This window comes from Chrysemys picta, chromosome 6 (genome assembly GCF_011386835.1).
Source record: "Chrysemys picta bellii isolate R12L10 chromosome 6, ASM1138683v2, whole genome shotgun sequence".
Taxonomy (NCBI): Eukaryota; Metazoa; Chordata; order Testudines; family Emydidae; genus Chrysemys; species Chrysemys picta.
In genome coordinates, this window is record NC_088796.1 from 22,062,947 (window position 1) to 22,083,902 (window position 20,956).

The window sequence follows — 20,956 nt, forward strand, 5'->3', positions numbered from 1 at the left end:
TGAAAAATTGTTTTTTGACAAAGTGAAATTGTTCACAAAAGGTGTTTGCTTTCCATGGAAAATTTTGACACTTTGTCAAAAAACTGACCACCTGAAAACCAAATGGTTTTTCTTTTGGGGCCCAAACCCCCAAATTTTGATTTGGAAATACTGCCATAGAGTCTCATAAGAGCTGCGACTGCCATGATGCACTGTGGCATCTCAGCAAGAGGGAAGACTCTGGTGCATCATGGGAGATGTGGTCTGCTCAGGTAGTCCAGTCCATAGAAGATAAGGGGGGTATGAGGCACCTGAACTATAACTCCCAGGAGACACATTGGTGGCATTTCTGATTTGAAATATTCAGCATTGATCTGAAAGATTTTGGCTGAAAAATTTCAGGTTTTGATTTTTTTTTGTCTAACAGTTGAAATTTTTCATGGAAACCCCCCCATTTTCTGACCAGCTCGAATGAATAACATTGTGCGCCATCTGAAAAGATTTACTAAATCTCTATTTTGATACAGAAGGGCCTGTATAACATACTTTGTTACACGTGAAATAATAAACAGGAGTCTGACTCATGTTTCAGGGGGCTGATATTCTTTTGTAACTCCCAGTCATTTTGTTTTTACCAAACAAAACCTGGAAAGTTTCAGGGAAAAGATTTGTAACAAAAACAACTACCAACAGCGTAAGAAAAATATCTTTGTTATTAAGAATACATCATATAATCATAATCATTTTTATACACATTTTAGTATTTCATATACTTATTATAAATAACATGAGCGGTGTACAAAATGTGTAACTGGAACAAAGTTGTGAGTCTTGGCAAATTAAAAACAAATTAATGGACTCAATTTTCATCTTCCATTGACGTCAGTGGGATTCTAATTTATTAGCTATGAAATACAACCAGGAAGTGACTTGATTAGAGACTCTTTTACACGGTGATACCCACAAGGGAGGAGGACTAGCTCAGTGGTTTGAGCATTGGCCTGCTATACCTAGGATTGTGAGTTCAATCCTTGAGGGGGCCACCCAGGGATCTGGGGCAAAATGAGTACTTGGTCCTGCTAGTGAAGGCAAGGGGCTGGACTCAATGACCTTTCAAGGTCCCTTCCAGTTCTAGGAGATAGGATATCTTTAAGCTATTACTTGAATGTCACTTCAATTTCCTTTTTTTTTTTTTCCTGGTTTTCTGATTTACCATGACTACACTGGAAATTTTCAGGCCATACTTTTTGCTTTACTATTCCAGCTTTACAAGAATGGCTAATCTCATATTAACTTTGTACACTGTTGGGAGAGTCAAAAATTTCTTCCAGCTTTGTTGATCTAATTTTGTTAAAAACTAATACCAACTCATTAACAATAAGAATTCTGCCCATTACTACGCATCTGAAAATGTTTCAATTAAATATTTATTTCAAATATTAATAAAAGAATGAACTTTTTACCTTAGTATCCTTCTCTTTTAAATGTAGCACATTTTTAATTCATCAAAACAATATTTCTTTCTAATAAAATTATACATGGTATTTAGCTAGATGAAACAAAGTTGTCATGTGCATGAGACTAAGTAATGAAACTAGCCAGAAGGTTGGCTGTTACTGTATCCATATGTTGGGATCTTGTTTTTTGTTGTTGTTTTGTTTTGTTTTTTTGTTATTTTAAGAATTATAAAGGAGTAAGTATTTTACAATTTAAAAAAACCTCATCTTGAATCTGGAATCTATTTATCTTATCTAGATTTTCAATGCTTCAGGTAGGTCACAGAAAATACCTAATTCCTTACCTTTTAATCTGAGGATTTGTGTGTGTGTACATGTATATAAGTCTCTCTCTCAGAATCTTAAACTGAACAATTTCTGCTATAACTCCTTTATTGTGAAAAATATCATATGGTTAACTGAAAATATAAGAAGAAAGGTCCACCCAAAAGATATCTGCTCTGTAAGCACACCTAGGGCTAGATCATCCCAGAAGAGGTCACCCTGCCAGAGGAACTCCGCCTGCAATGTGAAAATGGCAGACCTTGCTCAACAGCACCATCCCCAAGTCCCTGGGACCCAACCAAGGCACGCTCGGGGGTTGGGAATCCATGGGGTGATCAGGGGGAAGAGAAGAAAGCCCAACATGAGACCAGAAGTACTGGTCAATTAAATCTCCTACCCCAGAAACCTACTGGGTGTTTGCTCAAGAAGTAACACCTTAGGCCGCATAACATTTTCCATGGTTACCCTCCTTTTAAGGATGCCCCAAGAGGAGTGGCCAAATAGGGAAGCCCATTCAGCACTGCTTCCCCAGAACTGGACTGCCACAGATGATGTGGATAGAAAACTGGCTAGATCGTCGGGCTCAACAGGTATTGATCAATGGCTTGATGTCTAGTTGGCAGCCGGTATCAAGCAGAGTGCCCCAGGGGTCGGTCCTGGGGACGGTTTTGTTCAACATCTTCATTAATGATCTGGATGATGGGATGGATTGCACCCTCAGCAAGTTCGCAGATGACACTAAGCTATAGAGAGAGGTAGATATGCTGGAGGGTAGGGATAGGGTCCAGAGTGACCTAGACAAATTGGAGGATTGGGCCAAAAGAAATATGATGAGGTTCAACGAGGACAAGTGCAGAGTCCTGCACTTAGGACTGAAGAATTCATGCACTGCTACAGGCTGGGGGCCGACTGGCTAAGTGGCAGTTCTGCAGTAAAGGACCTGGGGATTACAGTGGATGAGAAGATGGATATGAGTCAACAGTGTGCCCTTGTTGCCAAGAAGGCTAACAGCATATTGGGCTGCATTAGTAGGAGCATTGCCAGCAGATCGAGGGAAGTAATTATTCCCCTCTATTCAGCACTGGTGAGGTCACATCTGGAGTACTGCATCCAGTTTTGGGCCCCCCACTACAGAAAGGATGTGGACAAATTGGAGAGAGTCCAGCAGAGGGCAACAAAAATGATTAGGGGACTGGGGCACATGACTGATGAGGAGAGACTGAGGGAACTGGATTTATTTAGTCTGGAGAAGAGAGGAGTGAGGGAGGATTTGATAGCAGCCTTCAACTACCTAAAGGGGAGTTCCAGAGAGGATGGAGCTCGGCTGTTCTCAGTGGTGGCAGATGAGAGAACAAGGCGCAATGGTCTCAAGTTACAGTGGGGGAGGTCTAGGTTGGATATTGGGAAACACTATTTCACTAGGAGGGTGGTGAAGCATTGGAATGGGTTACCTAGGGAGGTGGTGGAATCTCCATCCTTCGAGGTTTTCAAGGCAGAGCCCTATACACAGGTTGTGGGGGCTCATCCCCATGCCTGTTCCACTGGAGACAAGGGCCTGCAGAAAACCTTGTGCCCAACCAATGGAGTGACATGATGGAAATTCCACAAGGGGAACCTCACTAAGGCTCAGATTCAGGAAGGTACTTAAACATGTGTTTAGTAATCCCCATAGATGTCAATGGGACTATTTGCCCACTTAAAGTTAGGCATGTGCTTAAGCAACTTCCTGATTCAGGGTCAGAGTTCTCCTCTCATGGGTACTGCTGTACACCAGGGCATCTGTCCCTTTGGGTGTCCAGAAGCTTGAATTTGTTGTTTTCCTACAACTGAAAAAGCAAAGCTTAAAACTAAAACAGATGCCTTATTTTAGATCACATTTTCTTTGGGGGGAAAAAATCTTGATTGATTTCTAAAACATCCTGTTCAGTAGTTTGTGTTCCAAAAAACCCTGCAGGTTATTAATGTATGGAGAATATCAACCTGATCCAGCAGGTTAAGTGCATGACATAATTGTATGTATGGGTACATATATAGTTTAAGAAAGTGACTTATACATAGTTGCCTACATGAAATTAACTAAGGGCAGGTCTACAATATAGGGCTAAGTCGACCTAAATTACACAACCCCAGCTACGTGAATAACGTACCTTAGGTCAACGTACTGCAGTGTCTACACCACGCTGGGTCAACAGGAGAAATTCTCCCGTCGACTTACCTTATGCTTTTTGTTCCAGTGGAGTACCAGAGTCGACGGAGAGTGATTGGCAGTCGATTTAATGGGTTTTCACTAGATCCAGTAAATCGACGCCCGGTGGATAGATCACCGCGCGCCGATTCCCCGGTAAGTGGACACAAGCCCTAAGTGGGCCATATAAGACCATCTAACGAGGGGGACCAGATGTCCTGATTTTATAGGGACAGTCCCGATTTTTGGGTCTTTCTTATATAGGCTCCTCTTATCCCCCACCCCCTGTCCCGATTTTTCACATTTGCTGTCCGGTCACCCTACATCTAATGCTGGTTTACGTCTTCTATTCTGATGACTTAAAGATTATTCCACTTCTAGACACACCTTCTTTCCCAGAACCCCAACCACCATTGCTTGGTTCTCAAAATATTTCAATCTGCAGCTCACAGAACTCTTCAGAGCATTGAAGGTCCATGGGCTACTGTAATTAGCCTAATCTTTACCGATTATGTAGTCAGTTCTTTTTAATATGGGATATACACTCAAGAAAACAGGAATGAAGAAAAAACTTATTCCATATAATCTGCAGAAATATACCCATAGGATGGAATTGAAAAGGTATCTGAGGAACTGACAAGTCCCCCAAAGAAAATTTGCAAATTTCACAAATGTCAAGATTTCCTGAGATTCCTGGCTCCTCTGCTGACACACTGCGGGGCTAATATTAAGAGTTTGAATTACATGGTTAATATAATATGGGCATGTCTATCCTGCAATTAGACACCTGCGACTGGCCCATGACAGCTGACTCGGGCTAACTGTGGTGTAGACATTTGGGCTCAGGGTGCAGCTTGAGCTATGGGACACTCTCACCGAGCAGGATCCCAGAGCCCAGGCGCCAGCCTGAGCCTGAACATCTACTCTGCAATTAAAATGCCCCTTAGCCTGAGCCCTGCGAGCCCAAGTCAGCTGGCATGGACCAGCCATGGATTTTAATGGCAGTGTAGCCAATGTGGACAGTACTACTGGTATAGGAATTATAGTCGTTGCCCTCAGGAAGGGAGACATGAAAGGGGACCCACCCCCCAAAACCCCCAACCAACCCACGCATCTTGGAAAGGTGCCGCTTATATCACTGTCCATACTTGCTCTAGGAAGAACATACAAGCCCTGAAGATGAAGTGGAGCAATGAGGGGTTTTCTTTTGCATTTGTCACAGGAAAGCTGTTTTCTTAACACTACAAGTTCTGTAGTAAGAGGAGCCATGCAATAAAATGTTTGTGCTTAATACACTGGAAAAACTGTTTAGATTATAATGGTGGCAAAGTGACTGCCAGGTTCAGTAATCTGCCAGGAGTGGTAATATACATTGTAGATGATTCTGGGTACACTAACCTGTTGATCCAACTTTTCAGTATGGAAAGGTGTGAGGAATGGGTTCCCTATGAATTCTTCAATCCTGCTTTCAAACAACAATTTTCTCTCTGGCCCCAGGGCAGCGACGTGACTTTCTCCAGAGTTCACCCATGCCATCCCAAGCACCAGCTACAGTGTTTGGTCATATGTATTCCTTTAACCACTCTTCTTCATTATATACTGAGTGAAAGATGTACAACTATATACTTGTGACATAGTACACTTAGAAGAACACCAGTTACCTTCAACTCATACAGCCGATGCTTGTGCTACAATCTGTAGAAACAAATTGGATGAAAATTCTTTTGCAAACATTAGGCCTCATTCTGATGTCATGTACATCAGTGTATCACCATTGAATTCAGTGGGATGACTTTCACAGGTGTGAGTGAGATCGGAATCAGTTAGTGTACCCCTAGTCATCTACAATGTATATTGCCACTCCTTTCCTATAACTGAACCTGACAGTCAGTTTGCCACCATGAGGGTTAGTTGATTTTATCTGTGTTAATCAGCAAACTTGTTTCATTCACACCAGTTCTTCCTCTTAGTAAGTTTCCTGCTCCCTCGCCCACCCCCATATCACGTATAGACTATATTCTCTCATTGCACAGCCAGAAATCTGTTGCTGAATAGATCTGACTGCCTACACTGGATGAGCAGTGGGGTATTTTTAAGGGACAAGCAGGAGTAGTTTTAGGACACACGCATCTCCCAGGTTTACCTCAGACCTCATTGTATGACACTTCGGACTAATGCTTAGCCAACTAATTTCCATTACAATAATGTCTACATACACAAAGCACAAAAACTGACACAGGCTGGAATGTATGTAACCACCACTAGTAGATGTCCCTGTAAATAGAGAAAGCTACAGGACATGGGGACAAGAAAAGAGAAAACTGGAAAATTATATATATATTTTACATCATCAGTGCATTTTTATACTGTACAACTCTGAACATCTCTTCTTGCTATAAACCTGGCTAATGATGGGCTGTTTTGTGCATCCTAGAGTCTTTGGGTGCAATTCTTTGCTTATAGTCCTCTCCAGATCCAAAGTCTACTGTGTCATGATAGTTTGTAAATTCCTGAGGTAATGGAAACTCCTCTGCTGATGAGTGAGTCCTGTGTCCAAACACTCGCTCCTGAAGTTCAGCAATATCATTTCTGATGTCTGCCATCATCAGCAACAGAAAATCGAAGGAGCCTGGTGGGCCCTGCAAACATGACGTGTGATCATTAATAATACTTATTACTTAGTGCTTTGATATTTTCAGGAGCGGCACCAGGGTTTTTGCTGCCCTAGGCGGCAGCGCTCCTCCTCTGAGCATTCGGCGGTGGGGGTCCTTCCGCTCTGCATCTTTGGGGCACTTCGGCGGTGGCTCCCGGAGCGAGTGAAGGACCCGCCGCCGAATTTCTGCTGAAGACCCGGAGTGGAAGGACCCCCCGCCGCCGAAGTTCTGCCGAGGATAGCAAAATGCCACCCCCCAAATCCTGCCGCCCTAGGTGACCGCCTAGGGTTGCCTAGTGGAAGCGCCGGCCCTGGATATTTCCAAGCACTGCCCAAATATTAACATAGTTATGCTTGCTGGGGTACTTTGACAAAACATTGCTTGGTGTTGGCTGTCTGAAATAAAACTTCTCCCCTTCAATCAACCTGGAATAACTCAGAAAAGCACCTTCAAACAGCAAATGCATTTAGCACACAGGGCTCCATCCTGCAAGATGCTGAACACTTCTGAGAGTAGCCAAATGCCTTCCACCTCTGCGGGCATCAGCCCTCATCATCTCAGAAGACGACTTTTCACTGAGCAGGCACAGAGCATAGTTCAGAGGAGATTCTTTTCCTCATGTTCCTTCTATTTTAAAAATTAATGACGTACTTTTTATGAATGGAAGATTTATAATAAAATACAATCGATAGGAGAAACTGAATTTTAAAATGAATCCGTTTCTCTACTGTGACCCAAATGCTGTTTTTCAATGACTAAATATGTTTCCATCTGTAAAAATGTTTCCATCTGTTTTTATCTCATTTAACAAAACCATAACGTTTTTTTAAGTTCTCTTCACATGGATAAGTGCACAGTAGCAGATAAGTGCCTAGTGAGATTTTCAAACGCATGCCAGTGCCTAACTCCATTGGGAGTGCTTGGTCTGCTGCAGAGGGCTGAATTTCACCCTGACTGAATAAGTATATAGAGTCATAGACTTTAAGGTCAGAAAGGACCATTATGATTGTCTAGTCTGACCTCCTGCACAACGCAGGTCATAGAATCTCACCCACTCACTCCTGTAATAAACCCCTAACCTATGTCTGAGCTGTTGAAGTCCTCAAATCATGGTTTAAAGACTTTAAGGTGCAGAGAATCCTCCAGTAAGTGACCCATTCCCCACGCTGCAGAGGAAGGTGAAAAAAAACCCATGGCCTCTGCCAATCTGCCCTGGAGGAAAATTCCTTCCTGACCCTAAATATGGCAATCAGCTAAACCCTGAGCATGTGGGCAAGACTCACCAGACAGACACCCAGGAAAGTATATGAGAACAAATACTCTGCATTGCATCTATCTCTTCTTCTTCTTCTTCTTCTTATCTTTATTTGTTAATTGCACCAAATCCCAATTAATCCCTTCTTATTGGCTGGTGTTCCTTTTAAGCAAACTGTTTGCTAATGCTGTCCCAATCAAGCATCTGTTTCTGCCATTTACTATTATTAAGCTAACTAGTTCTATGGGAGATGTCCCAGGATAGTGCCTTCTAACGATGTACAGTACACCATGATGGCATGGCGATGCAGCGTATCCACTGAAGAGAGAACAGGGTACATAGACAAATGTTAGGCTTGATGACATTTAGGTACAAAATACTGATACAATAACAGAGACATAGAGGGATTGCTTTCACCATAGGTATCTGACTGTGACATTGTTACTAGATCATGTCCTTTCTCTACTTGGGAAATCCTAGTTGGCTGGCAGTGATACTCACAGGTGGCCCTTTTGGTCCTGGTGCTCCTCTCTCCCCCTGTAATAAATACCATTTTAATTAGCTGTGATTAAAGCAAGCAGAAAATGACATAGCTTTGCCTCAACTGAGGCACTCATTCATCTCTGTGGATCAAGAATCCCTTGGTAACTATAGGCTTCATCCATTAAGGTGATGTAAACTAAGAGGAACAGGTAGAAAAGCTTCCATCTAGCCTATGCACTGAGGATTGAATCAGGGACCTCCAGAACTTCAAGCAAAAGCTCCTAAAAGCTTGAGCTAAAGAGCCAACCCTCCCTAGTTCAGTCTGTAATAGACTCATATCCCAGGCACACTGGGGGACCTGACACACTCTCTGCCCAGTGGGTTACACAGGTGCTGCAGGCTAATAGGCCAGCTAGAACATTTGCCCAGCATATGCCATGAGGGAATTAGCAGCTGGCTGTGAGAGCTAGGGGTTGCGTGGAAACCTCAGACACATTTCTTTGTCAGAGGCTGGTCTTCAGGGCTGTCTCAATTCTCACTTCTATGTACAGCTCTGAAGCCTGTTTAAATATCCTATAAGTGGCTGCTAAGCACCCACTTTGCAGTCACTGGATTTAAGAACTGATGCCCTAGCTACATGCTCACCCACTTTCCCCCAATTCAACGGGGCTTGTTCACTGTAGGTGTAGAGGTTTTCACATATTCCTCCTCACTAGGCAGAGGCACTAGCACAGAGCAATTACTCAGTACACGATTATTGCTTGTGTCTCCATGCTTTCCACAACCACACTCAGCAACTTGTAAACATACACCCTATTAAATACCCCTGAAGGCAAAATTTCAAATCTTGGCTGGCGCAGGGATCTACAGAAGCAGTCAATTTCTGAAAGGTTTGTAGAAAACAAGGTTTACAAAATGGCACCAGTAGCTTTCCAATAGCCTGAAGTTATTTTAAAAATAATAAATAGTAATGGTCAGTCAAAATTGGTGCTGGTTCTTAAGGACATTCACTGATTTTTATGATTTATAGAGTTCATCATAAAAAATACAAGGAGAGAGTATTGACCACAGAGGAAATCACATTTCACTAGAGGAGAAAGACTTTACTCACTTATTATAACACCGTAATAATTATTTGATTGAAGAGCAGATGTTTTGGGTCCCCAGCCACACGTAAAACTAAGCGTTTGTTACCATTGTTATACATGTCAGACAAAAGCTTTCCAAATACAATTAGGTTTTTTTCAGAAGGTATTCAGATCAATAGGAAATGCCATGTTTGCACAATCTCTTAAGATAGAAAATCAGCCTTAAAAAAACAACCAAAAAAGAAGCCTTAGGAAAAAAGAGATCAGAAGGACATAGGCCCTGATACTCAAAGGTACTGGGTGACTAATTCCCATGGAAATTAATGGAAATTAGGCCCCTAAATACCTTTGCATACCTGGGCCATAGTCACCAAGAGAAAAGAGTGAGGAATTAGAAGATTTGGATCAGTCAGATGGAAGAGGCAGAAATTGCATCAGAGGGAAGACAGAGATCAGAAATCAGTATGAAGAACTAAATACATGTCATGCATGTAACAACAGAAGTGAGAGAGACGTGAGCACTTTCTACTGGAATTTTAGGAAGAGAAGTTTCATATCATAGAAGTAATTAGAGCATATAAAGATAAATTGGTTGATTACTTCCAAAATGGCTGTGATTATCTTTTCTAAAATATGTTTTTATTTATGACCCAGAGACAGATAGTGCCACACACAATATGTATAAGTTTAATAAGATGGCCATCGCATTATAAAAACAATTAAATGTAGGAGCACTTATGTTCCAGCTGTTAAAAATGAAATTATCCACATTAATACTTTTTTTGAGCTCCATCTTTCCTTGAACACACAATTTGGAAGCACGTGCTAGAAAGTTTCCGTAAAAAAATTATAGCTTTCTTAAGATACCCCAAACAATGATTTCAAACCTGTGGGCCAGATCCTGAAGTAAACTGAAGTAGTGCCATTGACTTCAATAGAACTATATTGATTTACATCAGCTGAGACTATTATTGAGGACCCAGGGTAAAATTTTCAAAAGTGACTTGAAGCCTAAGTCCTATTTTCAAAAGTGACTTAGGCACTTTGCACCCAGAGTCTCTTAAAAAGTCAATAGGTCTTTGGCTGCTAAGTGTCTAAGTCACAATCATAGAAAAGTAGGGCTGGAAGCGACCTCAAGAGTTCATTTAGTTCATCCCCTTGCACTGAGGCAGGATCAAGTAATTCTAAACCATCCCTGACAGGTGTTTGTCCAACCTGTTCTTAAAAACCTCCAATGACAGGGATTACACAACCTCCCTTGGGAGCTTATTCCTGAGCTTAACTATTCTTAGTTAGAAAGTTTTTCCTAATATCTAACCTAAAACTCCTTTGCTGAAAATGAAGCCCATTACTGCTTGTCCTGCCCTCAGTGAACAAAGAGGACAATTGATCACTGTTCTCTGTAAGGAGGGATATGGAGAAGGAAAGGGCAGATGCTCAGCATAGAAGAGGGGATAAGCATTTTCAAGAGCCAGGGAACATAAATAAAAGCATAAAACAAAGAGTGGGATGAGGACACAAGGGATTTGTAGGTGGGGAGGATTCAGCAGTGCATAGGGACTGAGAGAGAGACTCTGAGGACATCAGTGCAAACGCATGGATGGTCTTGAAAGTGAGGCTAAGGAGTGTGAACTTGATGTGGAAACAGAAAGATGCGGAAGGGCTTTGAAGGGGAGGGGAACGTGGTCAAATATTGGGAAAGGAAAATTATCTTAGTATTTGGAATAAACTGATCTGCAATAGCAATCAGTGAGATTGATGATAGCGATTGGGGGATGTATGCATACAGGAAAAGACTAATACTTCTGGCCTCACCTTGGTACCATCTCTCCCTGGTGCCCCCGGTGGACCCTGCAAGACAAAGGAATGGTTTTCACAAGAATGGAAAGGTTTGTGTGTGCCTGTGGAGGGTGGGAGGTCACACTGCATGTTCTTGACAGGAAAGTAAAATACTGACCACTGGGCCCCGTCTGCCCTGCTTAATATGTGATATGTCAGGCGATGGTCCAATGGGTCCCATTGATCCTCTAGGACCTGGTTGGCCTGGAGGTCCAGGTGAGCCAGGAAATCCTGGACTTCCTTTTGGTCCCGGGGCCCCTATAAGTTAAAAGTGATCCAGTGAAGGTTAATACCCAGTTAGAGATTTTCTGTTAGTATATCAATATAAGCAGCAAAGTATACAATTTCCCTAATGGATTCCCCTTTTCCTTTCTCTCTTTTCTTTAAAATAATACTTCACTGATTAGCTGCAGTAATTCCACAAAACCAAAACACAGCAATAAGGCAGTCAGGGACATTATTGACATTATTCAGAGCAACAGCACCTTTCTTCACTTTCATCCCAGGATCTCAATGTGCTTCACAAACATTAATTAAGGAAACCCCATGAACAGAACTAGACCACAACTGCTATCAGACAGGTGGTCAGGGATATCAAGAGTGGGAAGTGAAGGGAAAAGCAGAAATGTCTCAATACTAACACAACACAGAGCAAATGGGCAAGTTAAACTAAAGAAAAACCTCTTGTAAAAAAGGAAGCATCAGCAAACTTGCAGCCATGGAGGTGTGACGTTGCACTCCATATGCTTTGTGAAAATATGCTTGGAATGTGAATATAATGTAACTGGAATATTCTTTATGCAAAAGGTCTCTTGTAAGGTATCATTCAAAAGCTTATAATCTACAGAGTGTGTTCATCCTATTTGTATGAATGTATCATTCTTGTATCTAAACCTAGAAATATGAAGTATTACTCTGAGGTCCTATTGTAATTATGCAAAGTGTGGGCCATTGATGGTGTTTTTCCATTTAGAAGGAGGGTGGGGATCCAGAGAGACAAAAGATTCCCGCCTTGTGCCAAAGCTATAAAAGGTGGGTAGAACAGAACAAAGGGGGCTGCCAGTCATGAGAAATCGCCTAGTTACCACCTGAGCTGGAACTAACAAGGACTGTACAAGGGGAAAGGATTGGGCCCAGACTAGGAAGGAGTCTAGTCTGTGAAAGAAGCTTATTGGGACATCTCTGAAGGTGAGATTTACCTGTATTCAGTTTCTTAATGTATTAGGCTTAGACTTGCGTGTTTTGTTTTATTTTGCTTAGTAACTTACCTTGTTCTGTCTGTTATTACTTGAAACAAATTAAATCCTACTTTTTATACTTAATAAAATCACTTTTGTTTATTAGTAAACCCAGAGTAAGTGATTAATACCGGGGGGGGGGGGGGCAGCAAACAGCTGTGCATCTCTCTCTCTCTCTATCAGTGTTATAGAGGGTGGACAATTTATGAGTTTACCCTGTATAAACTTTATACAGAGTAAAACAGATTTATTTGGGGTTTGGATCTCATCGGGAGCTGGGTGTCTGGGTGAGATAGGTGACTTGCTGAGCAGTTTTTGGTTAAAGTCTGCAGCTTTGGGGGAGTGGACCAGATCTGGGTCTGTGTTGCAGCAGACTAGTGTGTCTGGCTCAACAAGGCAGGGTTCTGCAGTCCCAAGCTGGCAGTGAAAAACAGGCTCAGAGGTAATTCCAGCACATCATGTGACAGCCTCAAGGGGGTCTCTGTGACTGAACCCGTCACAGGTGAATTTAAAGCTCTACAGAGGAGAGGCACAGAAACAATTAGGACTTTCAAGTTTAGCCCACTTTTATTGGTGATGTGTTGCATCTTTCTTCTACCTGATACATGAGCAGAAACGTGTACTGTTCTTCCATTCCACTTCTTATACTCATCAGCTACCAGGTGACTGTTGACTCAGTACAAAATATACTTTTAAGAGGCAAAGCAAGACAAATTAAGTATATATAGGTCAAGAGAAACATTGCCTTTCTTTGCCTCTCACAAGTAGACATCATGTCTGAAACAAACAATGTTCACATAATAAGCAACACTAATATAGTATTTGGTTGAACTGCTTTATAACCAGCAGATGATACATTCCTCTTCATAGTGCATGGACATGGGGGGCACAAGAAATGAAAGTCAAACAATGAAGTGGAAAACAGAACTAAAAATGTTTATGATTAGGGTTTGCAAAGGAGCCAGACACCCAACTCCCAGTGTGTCATTCCATTTGAAAATTCCAGCCTACTTGATCACTAATCACATAGGAAATAGGTTAGCAGAGATAGTTTTCAACTAGAAAAAGATAATTCTACAGTACCTTGGACAGCGCAGGTCATTGAGAAACTAGATGGAAGAAGTATAGAGACTAGAGTCAAGCCTTGTTCAGAATGATTTCAAGAAGATAATAAACAGTACATTGCAGTCAGAGTCTTAGCCAGAAGAAGGGTCTAAAATGATATTGTCTTTGCACTGATGACATACCGTAGACTGAAGACAATCTCCTCTAAGAAAATAAAGCAAAGATTTCTTCTACTCAGAGAATAAAAGAGACAGTAATGATAGGAATCAATTAAGTAGATAAGAAATCAAACCAACTAAGGAATACAGCTAGAGCTCTGCAAAACTTCCCAGTGAAACCCAGAACCAGATAAAACTCTCTTGGGTTTATTACTAATGCAAAATTAGACCTAAGTTAATCGAAGTTAGTGAATCTTTTAACATATTTGATCTTAGCTTGAAGGTATCAGAGCTGAAATATAGTTTTATAAACTTTGTGATTTCTCATGGTTTCAACCCCAAATGAGACAAAATGCAGTGTCAGTGGAGTTTTGTTTTTGTTTTCTAATGCGTTTGAATCCAGAAATCGGCACTAAACCAGTGAATGAATCCATGCAAAAGTATCATAGGAAAAAGGTTTGTTTGAACCCTTGCAAATTAAAAGCACATTTCCTATTGCGCTAATGAGAATGGGCTAAAGTAACAGGCATTTCTGAAATGAGGTGAAGACAGTTTCAGGCTGAAGAAATGGTGACTGAAATATATGAGACACCCCAGGAAGAGATGGGGGAAAAAAACATCTATAGGACTAGTATGTTTTAGATGTGAGGAAATGTTTGATGAAGAGAAAATGGGAAAGGCATAGAAGGCACTGTCAGATTGTGATGTGGTGGATTGGCAGATAAAACCAATTTTAAAAGAAAAATGTTGCACACTTAGAATCATATTAAATGAAAAGCTTTTTGTTCATATCACTATTTTATATTTGATTTCTCCTGGCTTGCATCTTACCTGGAGGGCCTTGGTGTCCTGGTTGCCCGGGGGGACCTGGTATATAGGCATTAGATGCAAGCACCTTTTCACCAGTGATTTGTTTGCTAAGGTCAGCAGCGTTGTTTGGTAGCAAAGCAACCTGAGGGGGGAAAAAGAGAAAGGGTTGTAGATCCACTCTAGTTCCCCAATTTCAATTACAAGCCTTGTTAAGTTTCTCTGGAAACAAAGTGAGTGAAACTTTAAAGGTCTCGATGCAGATGAAGTATTTACTACTAATATTCTCACTATTATTTATATTATGGCAGTTCCCAAAGGCCCAGTCAGGTTTGGGGTTCCCTTGTACTAGTTGCTGTACAGACACAAACCAAGACATATTTCCCTGCTTCTAGGTGCTTACAGTACCAGGCCCCAATCCTGCAATACTAGACTGCATAAGGGCAGACTGCTGTGCTAGGGTGCAGCCCCCCTGATGACTGTGGGGCTCTGCCTGGGCACAACTGCCTGCTCACATGTTGTTCATTGCAGGATCAGGACATATTTTAAGACAACAGCCAACAAGTGAGTGCAGCAAACGATGCAGAAGGAAGGGGGCAGAAGGGGAAGAAAGAGGGCTACAGCAATAAGATCTCATGGCTACACAGCCTGGCAATGTGCATCGCTTGATGGCCCCAAATCACTGAAACTTTAGAAACGTGAATAATTTAAACTATTCCCTATCAAACCATAACCCTGTTGTTGTGACCCCTTTATGTTTGCTCTGCACACCCTAGCCCCAAAGAAGTGACCCGTTGGCGCATGGCTGATTATTTCTGTATTATTAATTTACTCATTCATTTATGTGTTTGCTTCCCTCTTCTGCATAGACTCCCCCCATCTGTCCCTTTATCCAGCACCGTTAGTTCATTTAAATATACGTGAACTGTCCTCACAGCTCCCTCAGACGGCTTGCCTCGCCCTGTACAACCCCTGCCCCCATCTGCCCCACATGGGACTGTGAGGTCACTATGGCCCTTAGTGTTTCTCCACTCTCTGCTGCTGTCTGGGGGTGGTGGCAGATAGCTGCAGCTACCAGGGTCCACTGATCAGTTCAGCATGTGCTATGATATCATGGCAGACTGGGGCTATGAAGATGCTGGTGGGACCTGCCCATCATCTCTAACTCCCCTTCCCTTTCCCATCCCTGTCACAACCCAAGGTTCATCTCCACTGCAGCTGGCAACATGCTTCCCAGAGCCGGTAGACAGACACACGCTAGTTCTGCTTGAGCTAGTGTGCTAAAAATAGCAGTGTAGCTGGGGCTACCACAGGTGACTGCTCCGAGAACAAACCCGCCCAGACCTCCTGGGTATGTACTCAGGCAGCTAGTCTAAGCCGCCACCCATGCTATCCCCTGGCAAATGTGCTACTTTCAGCATACTCCCTTGAACAGAACTAGCATGTGTTTTTCTACCCACATTGGGAAGTACCCTCCCAGACACACTGCAAGAGTCAGTCTCCCAGTCCCACAAAACAGCTCATAGAGCTCCGAATGGCAGATCACATCAGGGCTACAGAGGCTGTACAAGAGTTGTCGCCTAGAGCTGCTGGAAGAGGGCAGGAGGCTGCTGGGACCGTGTGTTCCCTAAGGGCTGGTCCATCCCCTCCCTGCTGGTAGCCACCACTGCTGCTGTTGAGTTTCTCCTTCCTGGAGGTTGCTAGGGCCTTCTGAAAGGACCACTTCCCTCTCCCGCTGTGAAATTCTGTGGAAGAGTCCAGATGATGTGGGGCTGCTGGGAGGGACAGGGAATTGCTGGGGCCATGTGCCTCACTGCCTTTCTTCGGGGGATGGGGGAGGAAGAGGAACTGAGTGGGGGGCAACTCAATTAGGCGCCTTTTCCTGTTCTGTGGATGGTTTTGCAGAGGTAGGCCTCTCCTCTACCTTCCAGCTAGAGATGTGGGAGATCCCAGAAGCGGGAAAGAGGGGATCCTAGGTGATGATTCAGGCCCAAACTATCATATATCCGGTAGGGAGAGACCAATGGTATTTACTCTGAAAGGCTGGTGAACAACGCAAATGGGGAGAAAGTAGAGAAGTAACAACAAATTTCTTTAAATTGGATGAAGTCTCATTAACTCGCCAGTCTCATGAGGAAACATCTCTCCTTCTGCCTTGCCTGCACTAAATCTCTTCCTTTCCCTCTCCCTCTGTTGTTCTTTAACCCTGTAACTGTAGGATTTAACTCAGAAAAGTGTTCTGGATACACTCTGTATGAAAGTAGCTGAACAAAACAAAGTTGGACTGTATGACGAGATGCACCCTGTGTATCTGAAGTGCTGTTATGCATTAAACACTAGGCACCCTTGTCTAGATAATAACATTTAACAATGAAATGTTTTTAAAGATATTCTGAAAACTTCTGTCCCCCAAAAATTGGCCCAGGGGAGACAACAATCATCCCAACTGATCTGCAGCCAAGAAAGTTACTAGCTGGGAGTGACCACAGGTGGAGTTGGGAATTTTGCTCTACCAAACCGAATTTAAAGAATGTTTTAAAGATACTTCGGGCAAATTCATTCCTGGTGTAACTCCGTTGACCTCCTGGATGAATTTGACCGACTGGCTATTTCAGTGTTTGATTCCTTCACATTTGCATTAGAGAGCTGTATTCTAAAGCATAATGATTCTTGTTATCTGGCATTAATTTGACCAGCCACGTGGAATTCATTGAATTAGATGGTCTCAAGATTCCTCTAGTTATTGCTATCAATTGTTGACATATACTCACCTGCCAATGGTATAAATCTAAGGCTATTAATGTAAGGAGATGGTAACGCTATGTGCCTGTAATATGCAGCAACTTTTATGCAAGGCTCTCCATCAAGGGATGGGGGCATTTTGCGAGTATTAATGACTTAAGCCTGGGATGGAACTAAGTGTTAGTGTCTATTTTACAGCCAGGTATATTGAGACAAAGGCAAGTCAAATGACTCGCCATACGTCACACAACAAGTCAAAGCCACCGGGGGCCAGGTCACTTCCTCTCCTCTCCTTCTCACCCATTGTAATGCCCCAGTATCTACAGCCTTAAGGCTGCAGCCAAGGCAGAGAGAGAGGAAATAGGACCAAGTATCCTAATTTTGTTTCTTTAAAGAAAAGAAGAGAACTGTATTTTCGAGGAATGGGAGTGTGTGTGTAGAAGGATTTGCTCATCTGACACTGGTCACACCTCACCTGATGAACCCCTGGCTCAGCTCCTTGTTTGAGGCCTGTTTTAGGGCTGTCAACCAGGGACAGTGATTGTGTAACCCAATCCAGTCTCTCCCTGTCTGTTAATCAGCCCGCTAAGCCTTCTTGCTGTTCACGCTCAGTGGCTTCAATGATGTCATTCCACAACATCTGGTTGCCACATACAGCAGCTGGGCTGTCTGGAGTCTAAAGGTTTTTCTTTACTGCAGAGCTAACGCAGGCTCTGACTCGGGTGTTGTCCCTAATCTGGCTCCCGTCCACACACCACACCTCTCAGTGGAGTGTGGTGGTGCTTTACACCTCAGCTAGCTTGTCTGTCCTGGGGCACAGGCTAAAACTCAAGTGCAGCTTACACTCTGGGAAGAGGGAGGAGTTGAGTGGTCAGGATTGGATAGATCTTTCCCAGGAGCCCCAGAGGAAGTGCACATGCTGGCAGGGCTTTGTACTTTTATTCTTTGTTTTAAATTAAAATATTTGCACTTCCCTAATCAATTAATTTATGGCTTGCAGTTGTGCCAGCCGCTATTTTAGCTATTACCCAAGGATTGAACCTTGGACCTCCAGAGCCAAAAGGATGAGTTGCTACAGCTTGAGCTAAATAACAAGGTTCCGTGGGAAGGGGTCTGTAACAGACCCCCAGCCTCTGTGGATTAAGCATAAAGAAGAACACATAACACGCACTGATCAAGGGGTTATACAAGCTTGTATCTTGGGCTGTGATCTCTCATAAGGCGTGAGTGGGGTCGTGCTACCACTTGGTTGGGAAGCATAGAAGAACCATCTAAATGCTGCAGGAAGTGACAGTGGTGACTCTGTAAATGAAATTCTTCTCTCTGGGTAGGTCTACACTTACCTCCGGGTCCGGCGGTAAGCAATCGATCTTCTTGGATCGATTTATCGCGTCTTGTTTAGACGCAATAAATCAATCCCGGATCGATCCTGGAAGTGCTCGCCGTTGACGCCGGTACTCCAGCTCGGCGAGAGGAGTACGCGGCATCGACGGGGGAGCCTGCCTGCCGCGTCTGGACCCGCGGTAAGTTCGAACGAAGGTACTTCAATTTCAGCTACGTTATTAACGTAGCTGAATTTGCGTACCTTAGTTCGAAATGGGGGGTTAGTGTGGACCAGGCCTCTGTGTAGGCATTAAACCAATGCCCCAGCACAGTTTTGGGGCTGCCAAAGATGCCATTTTTAGACTGAGAGCTAGAACTAAGACTTGACCACTTGTGATCATTAAAATTTCCCTACCACTTTTGGCAGGAGGGTTCTAGGTGTCAGAACCAGCATCTCTATAAATTCAAACTAGTAAGTAAAATTCTGCCAATCTCAAGTTTCACCTGGACTAAGCAGCTGTGTAGCATTTATATGCACTGTTGAAAAGCATGGAATGTTTCACCCCATTGATGGTCATGTTTGAGTGATGGATTAATTAATTTCCCCTATATAGATTTTATTTCAATTTGTGGCCTGGAGGTTACTTCGGGCTCTTTCAGGATCCCAACTGCTATATAAATGCCACTCATTATAGTCATTACAATGACCAATTCTTCAGTTTATGTTCTGAACAGCCAGACAGGAATCAATGTGTGTAACTGCAAAGGATCGACATGAACAGAATATAAAAACGTCTTCTGTTGCTTGGGTAAAAAAAAAAAGACTTGTACTGTCAACAAGCTTTTTTATTAAATAATTTAGTAAGTAAAAAAAAAAAATCACATATCTGCAAAGCCAGCATACACACGTGCCTCCTCACTGAGTCAGCTGGACCTGAGACATGCACTAAACATATCAAGTAAGTGAGTCCCGGGTCTAGTTCACTAACTTTTATATCTCCCAGCCAGAAATTTATATAAATTAGTGCCAAACCATGTGGTTTTGATGTTGACCGTTATCCTCTTAGGGATTAACTACACTCACTGACCTAATTCATATTTCATTTTTTGGATGGACTAGGCTACTTGTCCAAAATGACCTTGGTTTTCTCCATCCATAACTCAAAATCCAACCTTTCCTCACAACCTTCCTTTTTCTGTCTTAGTGTAAAGATTTGTGTGGATATATTTTTAGGGAATGGCAGTGCTAGAAACAAGATCCTCACACCATCAGTGTTTCACGTTACATATTGTAGCTTTGAGGGGTTCCTATGAGAACTGTAGACTAGTTGATTTTGACATGGTTTGACTGGACTGATGTGTAACACTGATTTCTAATGAAGATGCTTACATATGTCTGGGTAAGCAGATGTGCATAAGGTACTATGTTGCACTGATTCCAAGCACTGGATTGCTGACTTGATATATTTTTTATAAATTTTGACAACTCATTTTGCATTCTTCAACTTGCTCATCCCCGTTTCACTGCAGCGATCCTGAATGCTGCAAGGTTCAGGGTCAGCACAACTTTGCAGTCAGGATGTTGCACTAGTACATCATGGTGACACTGAGTCCCACTGGAGAAACCATTCAAGGTGGCATCTTTGTCTTGATCCAGCCCTACTACTTCTTGGTTCTGCCATCTGTGATGCCTCAGCCTGTAGTGGATTGTTATATGAAATACTCCTGGGAGAATTCTGCGCCACTGCACATGTGCAGAATTTATGTCCCTCGCAGATTTCTTTGCTTCCCTGCAGAAAAATGACTTTCTGACGGGGAAGCCACAGGAGTGGTCATGCAACTCTCCCAAGCAGTATATTTTGGGTGCCAAGAGCAGCTGGCAGAGAGGTGAATCACTGTGGGGCAGGACTGGGGAAGACCCAGCTGGTGGCTCCTATCCTGCGCCACTCTCAGTTGCTAGTCCCGGCTGGGCTGGGGAGGACGGGACTTCTTTTTCCCCTGCACGGCACCCGGGGCTATGTCAGACCCACTCCCAGATTTCTCCCCCGGTGGTAGAAAACTCTGCAAACTCCCCCCACTCCTCTGCTTCCTGCACCCATCGCTCCTCAGCTTCAGGGGAAGGGATCACTGTACAGGGAGCTGCTCCCCCATCCACACAACCTCCATGCATCCAGATCCCCCTCATAACCAGACCCTCCCACCAAGCCTCACCCCCCCTACACACCCAGAACCCCCAGACGAGCCCCACTCGCCCTGCACCTGGCCCACCCCAACGAACCACCTGCACCTGCAGGGCCAGTTCCAGGCACCAGCCTGGCAAGCAGGTGCTTGGGGTGGCTGCTCCGGAGAGGGGTGGCAG

At 43.2% G+C, this 20,956-nt stretch overlaps 1 protein-coding gene across 1 annotated transcript in view; it reads right to left on the reverse strand.

Annotated features, from left to right (window-relative positions):
• Positions 1-674: 674 nt before the first annotated feature.
• Positions 675-20,956, reverse strand: part of CCBE1 (collagen and calcium binding EGF domains 1) — a 181,626-nt gene continuing 161,344 nt past the window's right edge. Inside the window, exons 7-11 of the mRNA XM_008163369.4 lie at positions 14,557-14,677; positions 11,383-11,522; positions 11,241-11,276; positions 8,356-8,391; positions 675-6,584 (exon numbers count right to left, since the gene is read on the reverse strand). Of these exons, the coding sequence (XP_008161591.2) occupies positions 6,351-6,584; positions 8,356-8,391; positions 11,241-11,276; positions 11,383-11,522; positions 14,557-14,677 (567 nt within the window). The 3' untranslated portion in view covers positions 675-6,350. The remainder of the gene's footprint in view (positions 6,585-8,355; positions 8,392-11,240; positions 11,277-11,382; positions 11,523-14,556; positions 14,678-20,956) is intronic.